At 45.7% G+C, this 27,800-nt stretch overlaps 1 protein-coding gene across 3 annotated transcripts in view; it reads left to right on the top strand.

Moving 5' to 3' along the window:
* Positions 1-213: 213 nt before the first annotated feature.
* Positions 214-27,800, top strand: part of btbd8 (BTB domain containing 8) — a 96,900-nt gene continuing 69,313 nt past the window's right edge. For 2 of the 3 annotated variants that reach the window (XM_059983886.1, XM_059983888.1), the window contains exons 1-3: positions 214-489; positions 6,877-7,062; positions 10,741-10,941. In XM_059983886.1, the coding sequence (XP_059839869.1) occupies positions 6,926-7,062; positions 10,741-10,941 (338 nt within the window). In that variant the 5' untranslated portion in view covers positions 214-489; positions 6,877-6,925. Of the gene's footprint in view, positions 531-6,876; positions 7,063-10,740; positions 10,942-27,800 lie in introns of all 3 variants that reach the window. The other variant, XM_059983887.1, reaches the window with a different exon arrangement.

Genomic DNA, 27,800 nt, shown 5'->3' on the forward strand with positions numbered 1-27,800 from the left:
CCGCACCCAACCGCACCCCAGCGGCTGATTGAAGGGTTAAAGGGGCGGAGACAACATTTCAAACCGATGGAGATTGCGCCGCCCTGACGTCACGGGCCTGATGAAGGCGGGGGTCTGAATTGTCTTCGTCACACTGCCAAGTCGATCGCCTCGTGTTGTGACGTCACGCGGTGAATTGGGGATTGTGGCGTCACAGCGGCGGGGCGGGCTTCCGCGATCGGCGGTCACGTCGCCGCCGGGGGCGGGGCTGAAGGCGGTTGTTGCAACAATAGTGGCAAAGGAGGGGCATCACCGAGTTGTGCTCTGCTGTGTCGGGCCGCCCGTCTCCACGCAGCATCCGTCTTGCGGAACTGGAGGTGCGCGCCCCTCAGATCTGATACCGCCAGCCGGCCGGCCGGCCCTCTCCCCGGCACGCTGGCCTCTGTGCGAGTGTGGCTGGCGTGAGCCTTCAGCGTGTGTGCAAGCGAACGGGGGGCGCAGCAGTGGAAGGTGTGTAAACTTTACTGAGACACTTTACAGTTCCACTTGAGGTAATGTTTCTCGAGCACCTGTTTCTTTCTTTTGTCACCCGTTCCTTGTCGATTCAGGTACGGAGGGTCAATGAGAGAAGTAGTTTAGATGCCGTCTACTTGGATTTAACAAAGGCTTCTGTCCAGGTCCCGTGGGATAGGCTGGTCAAAAAGTAAAAGCCCATTCATTCAAAGGACAGTGGCAAATTGGCAAGAAGCAATGTGTTTCTGTGTCCTGGTACACTGCTTTCAAAAGGGGGCCCAAGGACTCTTTATTCAGTTACTTTTCATATACAATAATGACTAACCTCAATAAAGGAGGCATGTGTCCAATGTGTCTGATTGAAATGGTGACTAGCCAAGAGCAGGTGGTGTGTTGTAGTCAGTTGGGGTGGAAAAAAAAATGACAATTTTAAATTTGTGTCAGGGGCAAGCTATGATAAGGAAGGAGGCGATGTTGGATTTCTTGGACAGTTGAGGTAGATAGTCCCCGGGGCCTAATGAGAGTTTCCCGTGTCATTGAGAAAGGCAAGACAGGAGATTGCTGGGCTTTGGCAAGGATCTTTAGACACAGAAGAAGTCCCCGCAAACTGGAGAACAGCCTCTGTTTCTCAAATTAAGAGCAGGGTAAAACCGAGTGATTACAGGTGAGTGAGCCGTGTAGCCTGGTGAACCATTCCTCCAGCCTTGCTGAAGCCTCCATATGCTTCCTCTGATGCAGCAACCGGAATTACATACCATCGGGAAATTGCGGTCATAGTGCAATACAGCACAGAAACAGGCCTTTCGGCCCAACCACAGCATCCTCCCTTCCAGTCCCAGTTGCCAGTGTTTGGCCCTTAACCCTGCAAGCCCTTCCCCCCCCCCCATATACCCTTCTAAAAACTGTTGCAATTGTACCCACTTTGACCACTTCCTGTGTCCCAGGAAATAAAGATACATCATGGCTAACCTCCTGTAATTCAGACATTCTAGTCCAGGCAGTATCCTCATCTGTACCTTCTGCAGCTTGCCGTCTTTCCTATAACAGGGTGACCAAAACCATACACAATACTCCCAAGGCCATACCAATGACTTGTATAACAGCAGCAGCAATATAATATTCCTACTCCTAAACCTGATGAAGGCCAGCACGCTAAACGCCTGCTGAACCACTCTGTCTATTAGTGGGGGTGCTTTCAACAAACTGTACACCTGTACTCCCATGTCCCTCATTCCACAACATTTATCGGTGCCCTGCCATTCACTGCACAAGTCTTACCTCACGCTTATCTAAATGGAAATCCATTTGCTGTTCCTCAGCGTGTCTCCCTGACTGATTGTTGAAAAGCTTTTTAGGGAAATAATCTACTTGTGTCTCTGAAAAAACATGGGCTTGTTAGGAAGGGTAAGTATAGATTCATGTAGGAGAGGTGATGTCTTGCAACCGTGGCTGAGATATTTTGGGAGCTAACAAAGATGATTGATAAGGGTTGGGCAGTGGGTGTTGTATACATGAACTTTATTTGGCAAGGCACATCATGATAGGCTGACCCGGAGGATTAAGGTCCTGTGCATACAGTAAGATCCATAAGACTTGGTAGATTAATTCAAAATAGGCTTGGCCATAGAAGACAGAAGGAACTCAGGGAGGGGTTTTGTTCTAATTGGAGATCTGTGACCAGGGGTGTTGAACATTTGTACTTTTCCTGCAGTGTGTGAGTTGTAAAATTTTTGATGGATAGTGGGCTCAGCAGAAAAGGAATAGACAGTAAATGGGAGAATACTGAGTGGTGTGGAGGGACAAAGGGGCAGAGATTCATGTTGACAGATCCTTCAAAGCACTGGTCACTGAGGTGGCTAGAGGCTACTGTCCATCATTATTTGATGTCTCGGATTAAAAAAAACGGGAAGGTTATACTCAAACTGCATTGGATGCTGGACAATAGCTTGAATGTTGTGCATTTGTCACCACTTTGCAGAGAAGATGTAATTGCTTTGGAGGAGGTGCAGAGGAATTGTCCTTGCAAACAGATTTGCTGGAGATGTTGAGGAGGGTTTAACCTAATTTGGCAGGATCGGCAGGGGGATGGGAACCGGAGTTCTATGCTAGAGGATGAGGCAGTTGGTATACAAGTAGATGCTGTACTGAGACTGTGGCGAAGGACAAGCAGATGATAGGGCAAAATTGCAGTTAGTGTTTCTTTAGATTCAGCAGTTTGGAAAATTGAGGATAAAGTAAAAGGGAAGGAGAATGTAGGTGAGGTTACAAAAGTCTCCAGAATAAAGAAAAAGAAATAAAAAGTTAACTTCTGGTAAGATGGTAACAATGATAAATGTGGGACTGAAGGTGTTCTGTCTAATTGCATGCAGTTTCAAATATAAGGTGCATAAGGGCGTCCAAGGTTCCGTCGGAGGAGGCTGGAGAATGGGGTTGAGAGGGATAGTAAATCAGGGTTGAATGGCCTAATTCTGCATCTGTGTCTTTTGTCATCCGTCCATCTAAGGCCTTGCTTTATGTTTTGTGCAAAGGTGGAACTTCTGACAGTGCAACATACCTTCTGTACACTGGAATGCACACCTAAATTTTTACACCAGACTTCTTGCCTTCTAATAATCCTACCAACAGAGTTTCAGCCTACACATAATGAACTGGAATATTCTATGCAGATTAAATCAATCTTTCCGTGTAGGCTGTTGATGATAAAAGTCAGTCTGGTTTCATTCCTCAGGTTAATTGCCTCATTAAGGCCCCATAATTTAATTTTGCTTTATCATCTATCCTTTAAACATTTCATTGAATTTTCCTTTCACCTTTTTTTAAATTGTCCATTGATTGTACAATCACTGTGAACTGTAAGTGTGCTGTTTCAGAAGGCAATAATAGTTTTAAATTGCCATAAACATTGTTTGCCCTTCAGTAATGTAAAACCACATAAATGTGGGAGGCTGTGATGCATTCTGAAAAGATATCAGCTGTGGCTTAGTGGTTGTGTCTCACCTTAGTACTGAGGAAGGCTGTGCTGTCAGATCCCATTCAACCAAGGCTCTGTCTTCTGCCTGCAGGCCCAAGTCCCGTGTCCACTAGAGGCTGGAGACTTGTCCTGACTGTGTATGTGGGTGGGAGGGAGGGAAGAGCAGGGCGTGTTTTTGCTGTTGTTGTTTCGTTGCTTGTTGTGTTCTGTATTGTTTTGCCAAGCATGGCAGGCATGTTATGTTGGCACTGAAATGGGTGGTGCCGCTTGTGGGCTGCCCCCAGGTGTGCTGGCTGTTAACACAAACGATGCATTTCACTGCATATTTCATTGTCCACTTGGCAATTAAACTTGAATCTTTAATCTGGAATGTGATGGATCAGCTGGCGTTATTTCTGAAGACCAGCAGGGAAGTTATCTCGATGTTTTTGCCAAGAGGACATTCGCATTGTTAATCTGGTTGTTACTCATTGCTGCTGTGACTTCTTCTTTTGTACAAATATTTTGCCAGGCATTTCAATAGACAATAGGTGCAGAAGTAGACCATTCGGCCCTTCGAGCCTGCACCGCCATTCTGAGATTATGGCTGATCATCTACTATCAATGCCCGGTTCCTGCCTTGTCCCCATATCCCTTGATTCCCCTATCCATAAGATACCTATCTAGCTCCTTCTTGAAAGCATCCAGAGAATTGGACTCCACTGCCTTCCGAGGCAGTGCATTCTAGACCCCCACAACTCTCTGGGAGAAGAAGTTTTTCCTTAACTCTGTCCTAAATGACCTACCCCTTATTCTCAAACCATGCCCTCTGGTACTGGACTCTCCCAGCATCTGGAACATATTTCCTGCCTCTATCTTGTCCAATCCCTTAATAACCTTATATGTTGCAATCAGATCCCCTCTCAATCTCCTTAATTCCAGCGTGTACAAGCCCAGTCTCTCTAACCTCTCTGCGTAAGACAGTCCGGACATCCTAGGGATTAACCTCGTGAATCTACGCTGCACTTCCTCTATAGCCAGGATGTCCTTCCTTAACCCTGGAGACCAAAACTGTACGCAGTACTCCAGGTGTGGTCTCACCAGGGCCCTGTACAAATGCAAGAGGATTTCCTTGCTCTTGTACTCAATTCCCTTTGTAATAAAGGCCAACATTCCATTAGCCTTCTTCACTGCCTGCTGCACTTGCTCATTCACCTTCAGTGACTGATGAACAAGTACTCCTAGATCTCTTTGTATTTCTCCCTTACCTAACTCTACACCGTTCAGATAATAATCTGCTTTCCTGTTCTTACTCCCAAGGTGGATAACCTCACACTTATTCACATTAAATGTCATCTGCCAAGTATCTGCCCACTCACTCAGCCTGACTATCCAAGTCACCCTGAATTCTCCTGACAAACTCATCACATGTCACACTGCCACCTAGCTTAGTATCATCAGCAAACTTGCTGATGTTATTCTCAATGCCTTCATCTAAATCGTTTATGTAAATCGTAAACAGCTGTGGTCCCAATACCGAGCCCTGTGGCACCCCACTAGTCACCACCTGCCATTCCGAGAAACACCCATTCACCGTTACTGTTTGCTTTCTATCTGCCAACCAGTTTTCTATCAATATCTTCCCCCCAATGCCATGAGCTCTGATTTTACCCACCAATCTCCTATGTGGGACCTTATCAAATGCCTTCTGAAAATCGAGGTACACTACATCCACTGGATCTCCCTTTTCTAACTTCCTGGTTACATCCTTGAAAAACTCCAATAGATTAGTCAAGCGTAGATTCCTCTGACACAATGATATTTGCACTCCAAAAACAGCAGGAACGTGTTTTGGGATGTCCTGAGGTTGTCAGGGGCACATTTATTTCTTTAATTAAGATGTTTATTGACAAATGTACCCTCCATTGCACATTGGCACATTGGGAATTATTTAAGCAGTTACTGAATTTGAAATGTGTAACAGATACTTAGTAGCTTGATAGTTAATTTTGAAAGTATGTTGTGGAACAGCTCAATGTTTAGAAAGCATTAAGTCAAATGATCAGACAAAGCAATCTCCTTATAATCATAGGATCATACCAGTGGAAGCAAGTTTCTATCTATAAAAAAAGTAGTCAATCCAAGAGTACATATGATGAACCTGAGAGAAATATAAATATTCCTTTTCTTGGAGGTGCAAAAAACGCAACACGTCGAGAATACCACATTGAAATAGAAAAGATTTAAAAAGTAGGATTGATTTATTAGTGACGAGGGTTTTACTTGAAGAGCGGTCTAATATAGGGTCAAGCCAAAAATTAAAATCTCTACCCATCACTAAGGAATACCGATTCAAATCAGGCAGAAAAGAGAAAAGACGTTCAAAGAACAAGGAGTCATCTGTATTTGGAGCGTATACATTCACAAATACTATTAGTTTATTCTCAAGACTACCCGAAACAATCACAAAGTGGCCATTTGTATCAGAAATTACATTATGTTGAATAAAGGATACATTCTGATCAAACAGGATAGAGACGCCTCTCGGTCTGGATCTTATTATTAGAAACTAAACTGAAAATCTTCATATGCATCTTAAATTTCCAAATTCCCATTTAGAGTAACTTGCTACCAATTTGTGCATTGTACTATGGAAGAACAGTACTGAACAAATTGAGGTAGAATAAATAAATTGAAGATGCTGCCTGGACAAGAGAGCGTGGCTTATGGGGATAGGTTGAGTGAGCTTGAGCTTTCCCCTTTGAAGCAGAGGATGAGAGGTGACTTGATAAGAGGCGTAATAGATAGTGGAAAGCCAGGGATTTTTTTCCCTGGGGCAGAAATGGCTAATACAAGTGGGCATAATTTTAAGGTGTTGGGAGGAACATGTCGGGGGACGTCAGAAGTAAGTTTTTCTTACAGAGCATGGTTGGTGCATGGAGTGGGCTGCCGCAGGTAACGGTAGTGGTGAATTAGTTAAGCACATTTAAGATACTCTAAGGCACATGGATGAAAGAAAAATGGAGGGTGACGAGGAAGGGAGGGTTAGATTAGTTTAAAAAGTCGGCACAACGTTGTGGGTCAAAAGACCTGTACTGTTCTGTGTAGAGCTTGAACGCTTAAGAGAAACTTAGGGGAAAGGAAAAGGATACACTCTACAGATACTTGAGTGTGCTCCAGCATTGAAACAGGTTCTGGCTGAACTTCCACATTAAATCCAGTTCCCTATCCTTGAATGCTCCTTGATTTCAGACATCAGTCTGTCTCAGCCTTGAACGTAAACCTGCTGTGTGACTGGTCGACATGTAGCCAGTTACAAATGGGGTGTTTCTGCAAAGGAGTGCTTGCAGGATCTCCAATGATTCATCCAGATCCTTTGTCTTGAGCAATGTGGCAGTCAACTCCATTGGTTATTTTCATTTTTTTCATTTTAGATGGCTGCCATGAAATAAATGGGAAAATCTCCAATCAAAAACCTTGGAAATGGCCATGTGGAATGGAAAAATCGTGCTCAGAGTTCCAACTCTGGAGAGCACCAAAGGTTTCCAAGAGAGAGTTAGAAATGAAAGACAAATATTGAAAGAAGTCCTGGCTTCGCAGTTAAATGAGGACCTTCTCAGGTAGGTAATACCTTCCTATAAGCTTAACTATATTAGAGTGAATATTTAATGCCCTTTGATCATTAAAAACATTCTTAAGTAGAAATGGAAAATGCTGGAAATTCTTAACAGTTCAAGTACCATCTGTGGTAAGAAAAATGGTTAAGGTTTTAGGTCAAAGACTCCCCCCACCCTGGACATTCTCTCCTCTCCCATTAGGCAGAAGATACGAAGGTATGAAAGTACTTACCACCAGGTCCAAGGACAGCTCAGCAGTGATGCAATCTTATGGTTGCTTCTACTTCTTCCTGCATAATTGGAAAGCTGTCAATGTTTGACAAGTCCTTGCTTGCGAGTATGTTGGGGTCTTGGAGTATGATGGTTGTAAAGGTTTGAACAATGCTCAGTCTATCTGTTGAGAATGTCTTCATCTTCTGTGAGACAGTTTCCTCCTTTGTCTTGGATGGCGCTGACTCGTGACTGTTCAGTGAGGTCCTCCTCAATTTGAAATGCTCGCCTGCTGCTGTTCTTGTTCAGGCTATCTTCTATCTCTGTACACTATCTCTCAGTCCATTCTTTCTTGGCCTTGATCATGTTTTTCCTGATCTTGCTGATCTCTCTGTAGGCTTTAGCTCCTGTGGTTACGTTCTTAGTTTTCTTCAGGTCTCTTCTAGTGTCACATATTTCCAGGATCTCCTCTGTTAACCTGGGTTGGGTTTTCTGATTGTGTTTGGCTGTTTCTGTCATCACTTCATTGAACTTAGCTGGTGATGTTTCAGCATCTTTGTCAAGCATCACCAGTGGTGCTAATTTTTCATCAACTGTAGTTTTGAAGGATTCAATGATGAAGGAGTCCTTCAGTCTGTCCAAGTTGAATTTCATTCTGTTTTTCTTGGACTTTTGACACTTGAAAGGTGCTGCTCCAAGGCAGAGGGAAAATAACCCTACTGGATCTTGGGTGGCACCCAAGTACTGAGTTCTTCATGCTCTTATTGGCAAGAAATCCTATGCCATTGACATGTTTGTCAGTTTCTCCACTAAAGTATATGGCCTTCCATGGTAAGACGTTCAGAGGTTTTTCCATTTGACTTCACAGAGTCCTACAGAGTGCCAGGTATACTTCTCCAGCTCGTGCAATTTCCCTGCTCGGGCAAGTATTCTCACGTTCCATGTGGCGAGTGAGATGTGTTCTCTCCCATGGATCTTCTGTGGTGAGCCCCAAGTAGATTGTTTTTATGGTCATATTCTTTGAACACATTAATGTATTCATTTTTTATATCCAGTCCATTTTGTTAATAAATAATGAAGATTGGATGTAAAACTTCATGGGAATAGGAAGGCAAACCTCTGTGGCAACTATTAGAAGCAAATGTCCTTGGAACTTTGTGATAGCAAAGGAAACTTGCCTCATTACATTCTGACCATTGCACCATCTGCAGAAGCAATTTCTTATCCTGCTGTTTAAATGTAGTGAACTTCTGTGCTAATTTATAAAGAATTTACAATGGATGAAATATTAATTTTCAAATTGTTGATAGTTCTTTTTTGTGATTTCTTTCTCCTTGGATTCTCATGGAAAGTAAAGAATTGATCTCTGGTTAGATTGACAAGGAGCTGAAGGATGAACTATCAGAAGTGACCCTCCAAGTGATTTAAGACTTTTCCCCAATACTCAGAAATTAAAGAATTCTAACCAAAGAATAATACGAGTTGAGAATTATAACAGTGGTCTCAATATTTGTTACTTATTATTATTTTGTTTTATCGTCAGGAATGTATTTGCACAATTTGTTGTCTTTTGCACATTGGTTGTTTGTGTACAGTTTTTCATTGATTCTGTAGGGTTTTTGTATTTCCTGTGAATGCCCACAGGAAAGTGAGTAAAAATGTAGCATATGGTGACATATGTGTACTTTGATAGTAAATTTTCTTTGAGCTTGCACTTCATAGGTAAGATTAAAGCAAAGGTAAAACTGATAAGACTAGTAATAATTAGTTCTCAAGTGTTTTTGAAATGCCTTCGTATAAATTTGCTGAGTCACAAACACAAGATTTGCAGATGCTGGATAACTAGAGTAACACACACAAAATGCTGGAGGAATTCAGCAGTTCAAGCAGCATCTGTTGAAATGAATAGAGACATCATTTCAGGCTGAGAGCCCTGATGAAGGGTCTTGGCCCGAAATGTCAAACCTTTATACTAGTGGTCGCCAACCCGTCGATTACGATCGACTGGTGGATCTTTGAGACCTTCCCAGTGGATCCCGAAAAGAAAAAAGAAAAAGAAATACATAAATACTGTTGAGAGATTGTTTCCGGGTTGCGGGATTTTAGTTTCGTTTTTTCTGCCCAATGGGCATGTGTGTAGCTCCCCCGCCACATGACTACACAGCGTACTTCAGTGGTGCCCAACAACGGGGCTGCGAGGAAACGATGTGATTTGTTGAACTTGAACGCACACGAGGTCATCAGTCGCCTAAACGCAGTGATACCCTCGCGCCAGGGATCACTGGTTGGCCTCGGGTAACCGGCTGCCTTGCACGGCCGGCGAGAAGTGCTGTTGCTACCAGCCTGGAGCGCGGACAGATGGGCGCCACCTCTAAACCTGTTTAGCACACCGAATGTTCATGGGGAACCCGGTGCTGAAATATTCGCAGACGACCTAATGTGGGCTCAGGGTTTCGTAAGTAGCAGAGTAGCTACCTCGCTGCGATCTACTGAAACAAATTTTTGTCGGCTGATAGATCCTACAAGGGGGGCGGGGACGCGCCCTGTCGCACTCCTTGCTCGGTCGGTCACTCTCTCCAGACTGCGACTGCCGCGGCTCTGGCACTGGGACCTCCGGCCCTTGTCCTCTCACCCCACCTATGACTAGCCGCACCTGGCCAACCAAGGTGGCGGGCGGGCGGGAGGCTGGAGTTGGGGCCCGGAGGCTGTCTAATGAGGCAATGAAGCCCTCAAAACTGCTTCGGTACCTTGAGTGCAAGCACCCTGCACTTAAATACAAACCAGCTGAGTTTTTTTCCAGCGTTAAAAACGTGAGCAAGCGGGACAGCAGCTAAGTGCTGAGAACCACGTAAACTAAATTGTGGAATAGACTGGACATAAGGAACCTGCTTTGAGTATTGCTGTATTCTGGTCGTGTTTAAACAACACCCCCCGCCCCCCCGCCATCAGCTGGTCTGCAAGAATATTGTCAATATTAAACCGGTCCGCAGTGCAAAAAGAGGATGGTGACCCCTGGTGTTCATGCATTATTTCTACTTCTGGGTTGTGGGGTTTTACTTCCGGTCTTTTCTGCCCCTTTGCGCGTGCGTGTAACTAATCGATTTGGAGTCGATCTTGCTTTTCAGTAAGGCTGAGGTAGGGGATCTTAGGCTTCAAAAGGTTGGTGACCACTACTTTATTCCTTTCCATAGGTGCTGTCTGATCTGCTGAGTTCCTCCAGCATTTTGTGTGTGTAACTTTCTCAGTCCACCTGGTAATATAGGGATCCAGTTGTTCTTTGGATTATTGCCATCTTAAATTTTAGTACTTTGTTGTATTTGGAAGTGTACTTGATTGTAAAAGAAATATTTCAACAGATGCTCAACAGTGTTGTTTGAATACAATGAGCTCCAGGAGCAAGTTTGTAAAAGCAGTTTTATCTGGAAACTTGGAGTCCAGCATCCAATGCAAATTTTCTTTTGTTTCCAAAAGGCTTCTTGTAGAAGGAAATCAAACAGATGTCACATTCCAAGTGGGTGCAGCTGTCTTCAAGGCCCATAAAGCAGTGCTGCTTGCAAGGGTACCAGAGTTTTTTTCAAGAGTGTACGGAAAGCAGGTGAACGAGGATGAGAACTGTCCACCAGTCATCCATGTGGAGAATCTCAAACCTTCACAGTTTAAGTACTACTTGCAGTAAGTGTTTCTAACAATTGTGATATATGTTGGTGTGTGTGTGGGAGATTTGTCTGAGATGTTTATTTAAGCTGATTATCAATGCTACTTCATGGGTTGCTCCAACTACATTCAAAGTGCCAGACTATAGAGGATCCAGTTTGTATAGGATTTATTTTTTGGCAACCTTGGGACCTGCCACAATGCTTTATAGTCCAAATTACTTTTGAATGTTGCTGGTGTTGCAGTGATTGATTTTGTGCAAGAAGAGTGACTGATAAACGATTTATTTGTTACATGCACATCAAAACATGCAGTAATATGTATTAACAACCAAGACACCTAAGGTTGTGCTGGGGGCAGCCCACAAATGTCACCACACGTTCTGCCGCCAGTAGAGCGCGCCTACAATCTCATCAGAATACGAGATGTAAAATTGTACTACTTGAGACATTATCGCCTCTTCTTCAATACTATTTGCACTTGAGCAAAATATTAGCAAAAATGAATGATTAGTTAATAAATTAAGAGTTACACAAACACTAATCATCAGGTTTTATCTATAGAAAAACAAAGAGTTTTACATTTCATCTTTTTCTGTAGACTACAATTTCTAATGAGTTTGAAATGCATCCGAAGCAGACAGTCGACAAAGAGCTTCAAATAATTTCCTCTCTCCCTTGATGTTTCTTTTCTTTATAATCCCCTGTTCACTGATAAACCCAAACAGCTGTTCTGTATTAGATAATACAGCATGGTCAAACCTGTTGGCCTTGAGTCACGCACAATACTATCCAGAAGTTTGAGGGCTGCAACAATTGTTGCATATGTTCTTATTGTGAGCACTTTATTTAATTGAGAAACCCTAAATCCACACTTACCATGTCATGCTGCTTGCTACTAAAACTAAAGACCTTATGGGCTTCCTTCCTGCTTGTAAGATTTCTGGCAAATTTTAACTAGCTTTAATAGTCACTGGTGTTTTCTATTATTTGTATGTAAAAGTGCAGGTCCTGCTGTAAATTTCTTTTAAGTTCTCCTTCAGAATATGTACAGACAAATTATAATGGTTAGTGAAACTACTTACAGCACCAATTATAGGGGTTTAATTCGCGCTGCTGGCTGTAAGGAGATTGTATTTTCTTCCTGTAGCCATGTGGGTTTCCTCTGTGTGCTTTGGTTCCCTCCGACATTCCAAAGACTTGTAGGTTAGGGTTAGTGAGCTGTGGGCATCGTAGGTCGCTGCCAGAAGTATGCCTACACTTGCGGGCTACCCCAGCACATCTTTGGACTGTGTTGGTTGTTGACCCAACCGATGTGTTTCACTGTATGTCTCAGTGTACACGTGACAAGTCGAATTACTGAAGCCAGTTTTATTGCCAGTTTATTTTCTGAATACATACTTTAGTTGGTTCTTTAGGTGTGATTTTGGTGTAATTGGGACATTTTTTCTTGATTCTCATACAAGGATATTCTTGTGAAAGCAATAATCAAAAGTTGAAAAATCAGCAGATATTGAATGAGACTTCCCATTGATCGGCATTCCATCATGGCAGAACAGACGTGATGGGCCAAATGGCCTAATTCTGCTCAATGCTTTATTCCTTTCATTCTTTCCACCGCTCCACTTTCTGCGACCTAAAACACACTTGTATTCTAACTTAGTCCTGATGAAATGCCTTTGATCCAGCCAGAAGTTGACTCTGTTTCTCTCGCCACAGAAGCTGCCTGACCTGTGGAGTATTGCCTATACTCAGTTTCAATTTCAGTTAGAAAATAATGTGATTCATTTTGTGATAATAATTCAAATTGCTTGCTTTATGTTGATTGAGGGATGCTTCTCAGATGAGGCATGCAATTTGCTCCCTTTTAATAGCAGTGGCAAAGTGTCTTGGCCTCATATTTGTTTGTTTTCTTCATCATCATCTACAAAGTTAACTTGAGGAGACTTGTGCTCCACTACTGGATGAGTGAGTGCAGACTGTAATACACTAGTTATGAATTCTGCAGGGTGTGCAAATGTGAATCTGAGTGCAGACTCATTGCAGTCATTTTGAAGTTTGTCATCCAGCAATACATTGTGCTGCGTTTGTGTTTTATGGCCAAGCTCCTGAGTTTGGAGGGAAAACATGAGCTTGATATTTGAATCAGAATCAGGTTTATTATCACTGATATATGTCATGAAACGTGTTGTTTTGTGACAGCAGTGCAGTGTAAACATTAAAAAATTCCTACTTCCAAATCTCTTACTATCTTTCCTTTCAGTTAGTCCTGAAACGTCGACAGCACTTCTCCCTATAGATGCTGCCTGGCCTGCTGCGTTCCACCAGCATTTTGTGTGTGTTGCTTAAAAAATTGCTTCGGGTGCAATAAAAAATAAACAGTGCGAAAGAGGAATGGTGAACTCTGATGGCAGAGGAAAGGATTACTTACTGCCTGTTACACCACTGGAGTTTAGGGCAGCAATGAAGGTCCTCCATCTCTGGCAGCATTCGTGGCTTCATTTATCATGTCAGTAGCTTCCTCTTGATTGTCAGTCATGCAAGTCCCATGTGGAGGTTCAGGAATACCACTGCACTCAGATGTAGAAGGATTCTTCATGGTTGTTTCTGTAACAACTTTGTTTTGCCAGTCAAGGTTGGTAGCCCTGTGCTGAACCCCCGAACCTGGAGGGCCAGTGGACCACCTTTGACCTGCCAAGGGACAAAGCATAAACTCCTCTCCAGGCTCCTGTACCTCCTCCCTGACGATACTGATGAGAAAAGGGTGTGTCCCAGATGGTGAGAGTCCTTCATGATGGATGCCTCCTTCGAGAGGCATTATCTTTTTGAAGATGTCCTCGGTAGGGGGGCTTGTGTCCATGATGGAGTTGGCTAAGTCTACAATCCTCTGTAGCCTCCTTCGATCCTGTGCATTCTTGCAACCAGTCAGAATGCTCTCCGCAATACATTTGTAAGTACTTGCTAGAGTCTTTGTTAACATACCAGATCTCCTCAAACACTGAATGAAGTATAGCCAATGGTGTGCCTCAATATGTTGGCCCCAGGATAGATCCTCAGAGATGTTGGCACCCAGAAAATTGAAGCTGCTCACCCTTTCCACCACTGATACTCAATGAAGATTGGTATGTTTTCTCCCATCTTCCTCTTCCTGACATCCACAATCAATTCTGTGGTCATGCTGACATTGAGTACAAGATTGTTGCTATTACCACTCAACCAGCCAATATATTTCACTACTCAATGCCTTCTCGTCACCCTCTGAGATTCTGCCAACAACAGGCTGGAAATGCCTGATAATCTGCTCTTGCTCATAGTTGACCATATTTGCTTATGTTCTGTGTTATATATTTTGATTGCATTACATTTGTCAGCATTAAGTTTAGAAAGATCTCATCCAGAAATGTTGATTTGTGGCGACCCATTTCCTGACACATCCGAACCGGCTCACAATTAGATAGCCTACGGAGGTTTGCGAGCACAGAGCTTTGGAGCCTCTGCGCCACGGGGGGCAGGTTGAGGGAGGCTTAAAAGTGAGGCTGAGGATTTCGAATAAAGTTTTTCCTTCGACTGCAGTTACCGACTCCGTGTCGTAATTTTAGCGCTGCGTGTAGCACACCACTACAATTGGTGACCCCGACGGTCCAAACGATTTTTGGACCAGAAATGACCGACGCGGCCTCTGTTCATGCGGTTTCGTTGAAACTGCCGGGTTTCTGGGACACAGCGCCCGAACCTATGGTTCCAGCAAGCCGAAGCCCAATTCCACGTTCGCCGGATCACCTCAGAAGACACCCGCTACTACTACGTGGTGAGCTCCCTCGACCAGGACACAGCGGCCCAGGTTGCGGAGTTCGTACAGTTGCCCCCGGCAGACGGCAAGTACATGGAATTCAAAGCCCTGCTCCTCAGGACTTTCGGACTCTCACGGCGCGAGCGGGCTGCCCGTTTACTGCACCTGGATGGCTTGGGCAACAGACCTCCATCGGCTTTAATGAATGAGATGTTGTCTCTCGCCGACGGACACACACCCTGCCTCATGTTTGAGCAGGCATTCCTGGAGCAGCTGCCCGAGGACATACGCCTGCTGCTGTCCGACGCGGATTTCAGTGACCCCCGGAAGGTGGCAGCCCGGGCGGACTTGCTGTGGAACGCCAAAAAGGTGAGCGGGGCGTCCATCGCACAGATCTCCCAGCCACGCTCCCGGCAGCAAACCAGTCCAGCCCGGCCGCAGAGCCCGCCAACCCCCGGCCCAATGAACACTGGTGCTTCTACCACCAGCGGTGGGGCGCAGAAGCCCACCGTTGTCGCCCGTCCTGCAAGTTCCCGGGAAACGCCAGGGCCAGCCGCCGCTGATGGCTACAGCGGCTGGCCATCGGGATAGCCTCCTGTATGTGTGGGATAGGTCGAGACGCCGGTTTTTGGCCGATACTGGGGCTGAGATCAGCGTTTTACCTCCGACGAGTTACGACACCCGCAGCAGGGCACCGGGTCCCCCCCTGAGGGCCGTGAATGGCAGCACAGTAAGGACCTATGGCACCCGTCAGGTGCAGCTACAGTTCGGCTCCAGCCAGTTCACGTGGGACTTCACACTGGCCGCCGTAGCCCAACCGCTTCTGGGTGCGGATTTTTTGCGAGCTCACAGCCTACTGGTCGACCTGCCCAGGAAGAGACTGGTACACGCCGAGACCTTTCAGACGTTCTTCCTGGGTGCAGCCCAGTTGCCAGCCCCTCACCTCGGCTCCATCATGCTGTCCGACAACGACTTCACCAGGGTCCTGGCGGATTTCCCATCAGTTCTGGCACCGCAGTTCACAGCGGCCATGCCCAGGCACGGCGTACAGCACCACATCCCGACCCAGGGACCACCCCTCCACGCCCGCGCTCGGCGGCTTCCCCCAGACAAGCTCCGACTGGCGAAGGAGGAGTTCCAGAGGATGGAGGAATTGGGGATCATCCGGCGGTCCGACAGCCCATGGGCCTCCCCCCTGCACATGGTGCCCAAAGCAACAGGAGGCTGGAGACCATGCAGCGACTACCGCAGGCTGAACGAGGCTACCACACCGGACCGCTACCCTGTGCCGCACATTCAGGACTTTGCAGCAAACCTGCACGGCGCACAGATCTTCTCCAAGGTAGACCTCGTCCGAGGGTACCATCAAATCCCGATGCATCCTGACGACGTCCCCAAAACGGCTCTCATCACCCCGTTTGGCCTTTTCGAGTTCCTCCGCATGCCGTTCGGCCTGAAGAATGCCGCACAGACGTTCCAGCGGTTAATGGACGCGGTGGGATGGGACCTGGACTTAGCGTTCATCTATTTGGATGACATCCTCATAGCCAGCAGCAGTCGTCAGGAGCACCTGTCCCACCTCCGTCAACTCTGCGCCCAACTGAGTGAGTACGGTCTTACAATCAACCCCGCCAAATGCCAGTTCGGACTCGATACCATTGACTTCCTGGGCCACAGGATTACTAAAGACGGGGCAACCCCTCTGCCCGCTAAGGTAGATGCGGTCCGCCACTTTCCCTGACCCACCACGATCAAAGGCCTTCAGGAATTTGTAGGTATGGTCAATTTCTACCGCCGCTTCCTCCCTTCAGCTGCCTGGATCATGCGCCCCCTGTTCGCCCTGATGTCGAGTCCGAGCAAGGACATTACCTGGGACGAGGAGTCCGCCGCTGCTTTCGTTCAAACGAAGGAAGCTTTGGCGAACGCCACAATGCTAGTACATCCCAGAGTGGACACCCCTACTGCCCTCACAGTGGACGCATCTAACACAGCAGTCTGTGGGGTGCTGGAGCAACTCATCGCAGGTCGCTGGCAACCCCTGGCGTTTTTCAGCAAACACCTGCGGCCACCCGAGCTCAAGTACAGTGCTTTCGACCAGGGGACTGTTGGCGCTCTACCTGGCAATCCGGCATTTCAGGTACTTCCTAGAAGGTCGGCCCTTCACCGCGTTCACGGACCACAAACCGCTTACCTTTGCGTTTACGAAAGCATCCGACCCCCGGTCGTCCCACCAGCAACGACACCTATCCTACATCTCTGAATACACGACGGATGTCCGGCACGTCTCGGGTAAGGACAATGTCGTGGCGGATGTGCTCTCTCGCCCTACCGTTCATGCCCTTTCCCAAGGGGTAGACTTTGAGGCACTGGCAGAGGCGCAGCAGGCGGATGAGGAGATTCCGAGTTACAGAACCGCAATCTCCGGTTTGCAGCTCCAGGACCTCCCCGTAGGCCCGGGTGAGAGGACCCTACTCTGTGACGTCGCCACCGGCCAGCCCCGTCCCGTAGTCCCGACAGCCTGGCGGCGCCGTGTTTTCGACTCCATTCATAACTTGGCGCATCCCTCCATCCGGACAACTGTCCGGATGGTTTCCAGCAGGTTCGTTTGGCACGGACTCCGCAAACAGGTCAGTGAATGGGCCAAAACGTGCATGCACTGCCAGACGGCCAAGGTGCAGCGGCACACCAAAGCCCCACCGCAGCAGTTCCATCCCGCCCACCGGCGTTTCGACCACATTCATGTGGATATCGTGGGCCCCCTGCCAGTGTCGCGCGGAGTGCCGCACCTCCTGACTATCGTGGACAGGTTCACAAGATGGCCAGAGGCGGTCCCGCTCACCGACACCACCTCCGAATCTTGCACCCGAGCCCTGATCGCCACCTGGATATCTCGCTTTGGTGTACCGGCCCACATTACCTCCGACAGAGGCGCCCAGTTCACCTCCAGCCTGTGGTCAGCTATGGCCAGCCTTTTGGGGACTCAGCTGCACCACACCACTGCCTACCACCCACAGTCGAACGGGCTAGTGGAGCGTTTCCACCATCACCTGAAGTCGGCCCTCATGGCCCGCCTGCGAGGAGCCAACTGGGCGGACGAGCTTCCCTGGGTCCTACTCGGCATTCGCACAGCGCCCAAGGACGACCTGCACGCCTCGTCGGCCGAGTTGGTATACGGTGCGCCCCTGGTCGTCCCCGGGGAGTTCCTACCAGCCCCAGGGGCAAGAGGAAGAACCCGCAGCAGTCCTGGGCAGACTACGCGAGAAGCTCAGTAACCTGGCCCCCATACCCACTTCACAGCACGGGCGGCACCCGACCTGCGTACCCAAAGACCTACAGAACTGTAAGTTTGTGTTTGTACGAAGGGGCGGGCATCGGCCACCGCTGCAGCGGCCATACAAGGGGCCGTTTATGGTGCTCCGGAACAACGGGTCCACGTTCGTGCTGGACGTTGGGGGGAAAGAGGAGGTTTTCACGGTGGACTGCCTCAAACCGGCCCATGTGGACCTGGCGCAACCGGCCGAGTTTCCGGCACCTCGGCGCAGAGGCCGACCTCCCAAGCAGGTTCTGGCCCAGACTGTGGACATTGGGGGGTGTATCGCCGGTTCTGGGGGGGGGGGGGGGGTTATGTGGCGACCCATTTCCTGGCACATCCGAACCGGCTCACAATTAGATAGCCTACGGGGGTTTGCGAGCACAGAGCTTTGGAGCCTCTGCACCACGGGGGGGCAGGTTGAGGGAGGCTTAAAAGTGAGGCTGAGGATTTCGAATAAAGTTTTTCCTTCGACTGCAGTTACCGACTCCGTGTCGTAATTTTAGCGCTGCGTGTAGCACACCGCTACAGATTGTCCAATTCTGGTCTTAGATGCTCTGACCTGGCGAGTTCCTCCAGGGCTTTGTGTGTTGCTCAGGATTTCCAGTGTCTGCAGTCTTTTGTGTCTCAATATTTCATCTAAATGTGGAATTGCCACAGAAGCAAACATTCTCATCTTGGGATGGCTTCAACATCTGTTTAAGGAATTGGCTACAGCCAGCACTTGTTCCAAGACCAGCTTGGTAGCTGCATTTGAAGTATTCGCTTCACTTGTCCCAGCACTTCTGATTTTGAACTGATCCCTCTCAGTTAGAGACATTGACGAGTGAATCACCAAGTGGTTCCTCCAAAGCAATGTGACATAGCATTACAAAAAAACAAGAAGCAGGAGAAGACTATTGGGCCTCACACAAAATGTTGGAGGAGCTTACCAAGTTGGCAGCCTATGGGGCGAGATAAGCAGTTGATATTTGGGGTCAAGGCCCTTCACCAGGACTGGAAAGGAAGGGAGCAGAAGCGAAATAAGAAGACGGGAAGGGGAAGGAGTACAAGATGGCAAGTGATAGGTGAGACCAGGCAAGGGGATGGGTGAGGGAGGGTGGATAATGTGAGAAGCTGGGAGGGGATAGGTTGAAGAAGTAATGGGCTGAAGAACAATGAATTAGATAGGAAAGGATAGTGGACCATGGAAGAATGAGAGCAAGGAGGGGAACCAGGTGGAGCTGATCTGCAGGTGGAGAAGAGGAAAGGTGAGAGGGGAGCCGGATGGGGAATAGGAAAAGATTAACGGAAGTTGCAGAAGTCAATATTCATGCCATCTGGTTAGAGGCCACCCAGGTAGAATGGGAAGTGTTGCTCTTCCAACCTGAGTTTAGCCTCATCATGGCAGTAGAGGAGGCCATGGATGGACAAATCAGAATGGGAGGTCAAATTGAAATGGGTATCCACCAAGAGATGCTAGCTTTTATAGCAGAACTTTGAACCTCTTGTACCTTTGCCACAACCCTTTCACCTTTCTGCAATAGTATTGTATCCCTTAATTCCTTTCGTATCATAACACGTATTGACACAAAAACACAAATGCTAGAAGAATGCAGCATTTGTGGAAGGACAAATGAGTCAACATTTTGGGTCAGTGATCCTTCCTTAAAACTTTCATACAAATCTATTCATCTGTCCTGAAAATATTCAATGGCTGAACCTCTTCAGGTGTTATAGAGAATTCTAAAAGTTCACCACCTTCTGACACTGGGCATCCACTCTGTACATCAGAGTTGGAAGCCAACAGTCTACTTGCTTCCCAAAGCTTGCTGAATAGAACATTCATTTCTGTGAGAACAGTCATTTATTTTCCCTAACTTGTCTTTGTCAGGGAAACTGTTCAGCGATAAACTAGTTTAGATATGTTAAGTGCAGCTTGCGTATCTGCTAGTGTTTAATAACACTTCTCATAGCTTGATGTTGGCTGAGATGGTGCTGAAGAGCGAGGGATTTCTCATTTACCCTGCCTCAACTGTGTTGTGAATTAAAATAACAATTGTTCCACCAAGGTGGTTGAACACAAGGCTCCTCTGTGTCGCGAACATCCTCAGCTAGCACACTGTACTAGGGATATGGACTGGAAGAATAAATTAGAAGCTGTCTCAAGGGAGCCACCGTCTTGCAATGAGTTGAAGGGAGGGCTGTAGCAAACAGCTTTCCCACATTTTTAAAAAGCCATTTGATACTTCAGATTGTCGTAGTAGCCAACATGGGTTTCAAATATAATGAGACTGAAATGAGTAAAAGTACTTAGGTGAGTCAGCAAAGTGTTAATGCTTTCCATGACTTAGTAAGATGACAGTTTCTCGTTCCCCAGATGCTGCCTGACCTTTTGGTTATTTGCAGAGTAGCATCTGTGCCCCCCAATTTACCCCCGTTCGCCTAGGGTGAACCGCTGTCATCCCGCCAATAGTGCAATACTTTGGTGTAAATATGGTGTAATGCCCCCCCCCCCAGTACACGCTCACAACACAATTATCAGACAATATACCAAAGGCGAGTAAATTATTACAACTTTATAGTTATTCCTTAGTGATGGGTTAGTAGAAACAGATAACCTAAAGGTGCCAAATCAGTAAGTTTATCAGTTAGTGCACATAATATTTAAAAATGTTGGAGCTCACGCCTCCGGTTCCATCCACAACAACCTTCCGAGCCTTCAGCCACCGTCTGCACTGCCGACGTCCAGTGTCCGCCACCCTGGAACTGCTGTCCGCTCCTCACACGTCCGTCCTCCTCGCTCTCCTCCCGAGAAAGACCGCAAACTCCTGCTCAACTCACACACACAAGATAGTATAACAATTCTCCATTGGTTAGTACCCCCCTCCCTTATCTGCAGTTATAATCCAAACATTCCAGCTGCAGAAACCCATTACAGCATTAAGTAACATTACAGAGGAGCCATTTCATTATAACAATACAGAGAAGCCATAGCATGAACAGTTAACACCAGAGTCATATGTTACTGAGAGCCCTACAGCAGAATTTCAGAATCAGATTTATTATCTGTGACATATGGTGTGAAATTTATTGTTTTGGGACAACAGTACAGTGGAATGCATTAAAAATACTATAGTTTACAATAAGATAAATAAAAAAAAAAGCAAAATAGTGAGGTAGTGTTCATGGACTGTTCAGAAATCGGATGGTGGAGGGGAAGAATTTGTTTCTAAAATGTTGTGTGGGTCTATCATCTCCTCCCTGATGGTAGTAATGAGAAGAGGGCATGTCCTGGATGATGAACGTGGCATCCTTGATGTATTCCTTTTGAAGCTGTCCACGGTGCTAGAGAGGCTTGTGTCGACGATGGAGCTGGTTAACTCAACAATCCTCTGTAGATTTTTTTTCTGCCTTTTAGAATGCTCTCTACTGTATATCTGTAGAAATTTGCAAGAATGTTTGCTCACATTTTGGTTTTGATTTCCAATTTCCAGCATTTTCTCAGTTTTATCTTTTCACCGATTGAGGATTCTAATTTGGGCTAGGAGAGAAGTATTGAATAGGGATGCAGAATTGTCTCAATGCATGTTGTGCAAAATCCAAGTTGCATTTCTTCATTAATCAATTCCCCAGTAATCAATCTGAGAATTGGTGTCATCAGATATGTGAAATATACTGACTTCAGAAATCCACCAAACCCAACTTCAGAATAACATAATGCCTTGTTGCATTTTTTAAAGTAAAATAATTTTGTATTGGGATCACATTCTTGCTTTTCACATTCGTTGGAGGAACAACATCTCATATACCGTCTGGGTAGTCTCCAGCCCCTTAGTATGAACATCGAATTCTCCAACTTCCGGTAATTCCTTCCCTCTCCCTTCCCCCATCCCACCGTCACTCTGTCTCCTCTTCCAGCTGCCTATCACCTCTCATGACTCTGCCTTCTCTTCTACTACCCATAGCACTTTCCCCTTAGATTCCTTCTTCACCTCTCCTGCCTATCCCCTCCCTGCTTCCCCTCCCCCACCCCTTGATCTTTCCTCTGATTGGTTTTCCACCCTCCCCCCACCTTCTTCATAGGGCCCCTGCCCCCTCCTTCTTTAGTCCTGACGAAGGGTCTCAACCCGAAACGTTGACTGCTCCTTTCAGCGGATGCTGCCCGACCTGCTGAGTTCCTCCAGCTTTTTTGTACGTCTTGCTTTTCACGTTCTTACCTAGTAAAGTTCAGAAATTGTTTGAGAAGTGGAATTCTTGAACAAAATATTTAAATATGTCGTTAATAACCATTTTCCATCTTTCACTTGTACATCATGTGCACTATGGTGTGTTGCCTGCATGGTGAAGGATGCTGGTCTCAGACAAGCACCAAGTTATTTTCCTTTCCACACTTTAGTGATGTAGAGGTAGAAGAAATCATAGTAGGTGTTTTGTACAACACTGTGTATTGTATAAGTTAAGAAAAAAAACAACATAGATTTATAAATACAACTTTAAAGTAGTAAAATGCTCCGAAAACACCTAATAAATAAATAAATTACAGACAATTTTATTCTTCTGGAGGCTCTATATAATCCTTCAATGACACCCGTGGGGAATTGGTGTACAAAAGTTAAGTGAGACAGCTCTGAATTGGACCTGCCTGAGGGAATTACTTGTGCTGAATCTGTTTTCTATTTAGTGTTCCTTTCAAATTGCATGTGGTATTTTAATTGTTGATAGCTGAGAAGTATTTTTATATCATTACCTTGTTGCCACTTAAACATGGGAGGGGGAGCTGGGGGGGACTTTGGGGTTCTCACATTTGAACTGTCATTCATTCCTTGGGGCACTTCTCTGTTTTTGTGGATGTTTTGTGAAGAAAAAGCATTTCAACATGTATGCTGTATACATTTCTCTGACATTAAATTGGACCTTTGACCTTTAAGCGTGTGAATGTGGTGCGTGGTGGCTGTTTAATGTGGAGATTAGTTTGACTCACTGAGTCATAAATAATACTGCATGGAAATAGGCCCTTCAGAACAACTTGTCAAAAAAGCTGGTCCCATTTGCCTGCATTTGGTCGCCCATGTTCCTCTAAACCCCTCCCATTTGTGCACTTATCCAAATGCCTTCTAAGTGTTGTTATTGTACCTGCTTAAATCACTGTCTTTGGCAGTTCATTCCATATAATCAACACCCTTTGCCTGAAGAAGTTGCCCCTCAGGTCTCTATTAAATCTGTACAACTCATGCTTAACCATAAGATATAGGAGCAGAATTAGGCCATTTGGCCCATCGAATCTGCTCCGCCTTTTTGCTGATCCCTTTTCCTCAGCCCCAATCTCCCGCTTTGGCCCAGTATCCCTTCATGCTCTGTATATTCCAGTATATATTTTGCGCAATTTATCTTCTTTTGCACATCGGTTGTTTGTCAGTTTATTGTTTATAGTTTTTTCCATAAATTCTATTTTTTTTTATTTTCCTGTAAATGCCCACAACAAAGTGAATCTCAATGTAGTATATGGAAACATGAATGTACTTTGATAGTAAATTTTACTTTGACTTAAGGAGATAAAGACTGTGTTCACCCTTCTGAATGTTATACACCTCTATAAAGTCATTCCTCAATGTCCTGTGTTCCAAGGAATAAACTTCTGTTTCCAGAACTCAGCTCCTTGCATCACAGAAGCATCCTCACAAATCTTATCTGTACTCTTTCCAGTTTAATAATATCTTTGCTGTAAATGGATGTGCCCTTTAGAAGATGTCCCCTGGTGGGAAAGTTTGTGCCTATGCCCTTGATGGAGCTGGCTGGCTCTACAACCCTCTGAGGCCTCTTACAATCCAATTCAGTGGAGCCTCCATGCCAGATGGTGATGCAACCAATCAGAATGCTCTCCACGGTATAAACGTAGAGATTTGCTTGAGCCTTTGGTGATGTACCAAATCTCCTCAAAATACTAATGTTGTATAGGCACTATTGTGCTTGCATCAATGTGTTGGGCTCACGATAGTTTCTCTGAGCTATTAATGCCCAGGAACTTGAAACTTCTCACCTTGTAGTTTTAATAGATGCCATGCAAACAAACAGTTCAAAGTTCATTCACCTAGGGACCTGGTCTTAATTTTGGGATGAAAATATTGAATGGTTGTGGAGGGAACAGTATTATAACATTGAAAAGTAGGGAAACCTATGGATCCTGAAAGCTGCATTGAGAATGGTCAACCTTGGGGTTCTCGGGTCCAATAGCATCCATGGAGAGAGAAACAGCTACGATATACGGTTACAGAGAAGGTGCAGGACAGGCAGACAGTAAGGCACAAGGCATATGTGGTAAATATAGTTTGACTGATACAAAAGATGCATGCTTTTGTATCTTCTACTGATGGGCAGGGGAAAGAGCGACTACCTGGGATGGGTGTGGTCTCGGATTATGTTGGTGTGAAGTGTAGACAGAGACCATGGAGAAGAGGCTGGTTTCCATGATGTGCTGGGTTGTAACCGCAACTCTGTGCACATTCTTATGGTACCAAGCTGTTCTGCATTTGGAGAGGATGAATTGATTAAAAATTGGTGAGGGTTAAAGGGGACATGCCAGATTTTGTTATCTGCCTGAGGAAGCAGAGGTGCAGGTGTGCTTTTTGGGCCATGGTGAGATTGTAAGTACCGTAGATTCTGGTGTATAAGCCAAGAAATTGGCCCTAAATTTTGGTCCTAAAATTAGGGGGTCGGCTTATACAGAGGGTGCCAACTTTGGGAAAATGAATACACGGAAGTCAGGTGGTATTTATTGGCTGGTTTTCAGTTAAATTTGTTCCACTGTCGATGCATGAATTCTTTGGAATGGTTTGTTTAAACTCACATCTAGTGGCTGGAGCTCGGACATCAAACCACCGGGGATGACTGCAATGTCCGTATTTTCAGCTTTCAGTGCTGCTTTTGTCTCACCTGACAAGTGCACTTTGAACATGTCCCAGACATGTAGCAACTTTTCCTTCCCAAAACCTTTGGGATGTCGACGCCACACCTCTTTAACCCACTTCAAGCAACACGCTTCGTCCATCCAGCAGCGTTCTTGAACGTAAACAACAACACCCCACAGGAATTTTCTGAGCAAGTTTTGTTTTTTGCCAAAGAAATGATAAGATCAATCCCATACTAATCTGTATTTTGCATTTCTACTCTTGACATAATTGTACATCTCTGGCATTTTTTTAAATAACAAAACTGATCAGACATAACTGGGCAATATTAATAATTTTAAAAAAAGTTGAACCAAAAGGAAATGGAAAAATCCAAGTCTTAACATATTATTTTGAACATGTAAAGTCAGATTAAGTACAGTGTCATGATTTTTTTGTTTTAATATATTGTACAATAATCTTGCATTTTTTTGCCTCCATGCACATCAGGTACTGGAAGTTTCAGATACTGTGATTCTTGGAGTCCCCATTGAGAGGGTAGCCTTTCTGTGCCATGGAACAGAGACAATAATTGCCAGCTGTCAGGTGTAGCTCCCCACAGAGACCAAGACTGCTGGCGGTGGGTGGCACCATCATCCGTCCTTGCACTTGGAAGCAAGTTGAAGCTCACTGAATTCATCTGAGAATGAGACATTACACCACCGTCTCATCGGCACTTGGTTTTCAAAGGGGAGTAGGGAAGTTATTCCCCAAAGGCCTTTATTCTTTATTCAACTTGGCTATGAATAGATTACAAACACAGGAGATTCTGCAGATGCTTGAAATCCAGAGTAACATACACACAGAGTCCTGGAGGAGCTCAACAGGTCAAGCACCATCTGTGGAGAGGAATAAACGGTCAATGCTTAACGCTGAGGACTGGGAAGGAAACGGGCAGAAGCAAGCATAAGAAGATGGGGAGAGGGAAAGTAGTACAGGCTGGCAGGTGATAGGTGAAACCGAGTGAAGGCGAGGGAGGATGATGAAGTGAGGTGATAGGTGGAGAAGGTACAGAGGGGAATCTGGCAGGAGAACAGAGTGGACTGTGAGAGAAAGGGAAGAGAAAGGGTACCAGAGGGAGGTGATATGCAGGTGAGGAGAATAGGTAAGAAGGGTGCCAGGATGGGGAATGGTAAAAAGAAAAAGGGGGAAGAATAAAATAGATTATAAACTGCTGTCTGTTGCAGCCTGCTGTGTAGCCCCCATGAATTTTATGTGTTTCATTTCAAAAGTAAGTAGCTGTAAATTGCATTAAGATGTCCTGAAAAGTCCTACAGAATCCCCAAGTCAGTCGGTCTGCCTCTCTTTCACCTGAGGTTAAAGTGGGATGCAGATAGGCAACTTCCTAACCACAGAATCAGATTTTTTTTTATATATCACTGACTTGGATGGCATGAAAATTGCTAACTTTGCAGCAGCAGCAGCACAATACAATAATAATACTTTATTCATCCACATGATAATATAGAAACAAAACTCTGTGTGTGTGCGTGTGAGATTCTAGGCTGGAGCCCCTGACTGAAGCGGCACGGGAGAACACGGAACATCGGGAGCAGCAGGTTAGCTGCCGGGGGTTGTGTGTCCGAAGAGCTACGCCTTTTTGGTGCCGACTCTCTGGGTGCAGAGCTCGGACAAGGCGACACAACAGACTTTTAACATCGTAAACCAGCGAGCTGTTTACGTCTCCCCTCTCGTTCTGAAACGGGGACATCTCTTTTTCCCTTATTAGGGGGGGAGAGAGAGAGCCTGTGATGTGTCAAATTATGGGGAGAATGAGTAGTTTTTGGGTTACTGCAAGTCTGTGTCTTTATTGATGCTTGCTGCATGCTTGAGTGCTCAGTGGAGGGTGCTGATGCTTTTTTGCTGGTGGGGGCGTCGTTGCTTTGCTGCTGCTTGTGTGTGGGGGGGAACTGGGGGGGCTTTGGGGTTCTAGTATTTTAACTGTCATTTGTCCTTTGAAGCACTTCTCTGTTTTTCTGGATATTTATGGAAAAAAAAAGTTTCTGCATGTATATTGTATACATTTCTCTGACATTAGGCGTACCTGTTGAAACCTATAGGTAGTGTTCATGGAATCAATGTCCTTTCAGAAATCTGATGGCAGAGGAGAAGAAGCTATCCCTAAACCATTGAATGTATGCCTTCAGGCTTCTGTACCTGCTTCCTGATGGTACAATGACAATTTATTTATTTATTTTATATAGTAGGGGAATTGAGGGTTATGGAGAAAAGGCAGGTAGGTGGAGATGAGTCCATGGCCAGATCAGCCATGATCTTGTTGAATGGCGGGTCAGATGGCCTACTCCTGCTCCTATTTCATATGTTCTTTAGCGGGCACATCCTGGTTGGTGGGGGTCCTTAATGATGGTCACTGCCTTTTTGATTCATTTCTCTATTATCACTACCCCACCTGCTTGTCACGTTTGCTTCCTTGCCTTCCTGACAAAGGTTCCTTGACCTGAAAGGGTGACGCTGATGCTCTGTGATATACCAAATGTTTCTAACATTTTCTGATTTTTATGTCAGAATGACACAAAAGCTGGGGGTATTGTGGATAGTCTGGAGGGCTGTCAGAGGTTACAGCGCGATGTAAATAGGATGCAGAACTGGGCTGAGAAGTTGCAGATGGAATTCAACCCAGATAAATGTGAAGTGGTTCATTTCAGTAGGTCAAATTTGAAGGCAGAATATAATATTAATGGTAAGACTCTCGGCAGTGTGGAGGATCAGTGAGAACTTGGAGTCAAAGATCCCAGCCTCTGCACAGGTTGACAGTGTTGTTAATAAGGTGTATGGTGTGTGTGTGCCTGTCTTCATCAGCCATGGGATTGAGTTAAGAGCTGTGAGGTAAT

The sequence above is a fragment of the Hypanus sabinus genome, chromosome 11 (assembly GCF_030144855.1).
Source record: "Hypanus sabinus isolate sHypSab1 chromosome 11, sHypSab1.hap1, whole genome shotgun sequence".
NCBI lineage: Eukaryota > Metazoa > Chordata > Chondrichthyes > Myliobatiformes > Dasyatidae > Hypanus > Hypanus sabinus.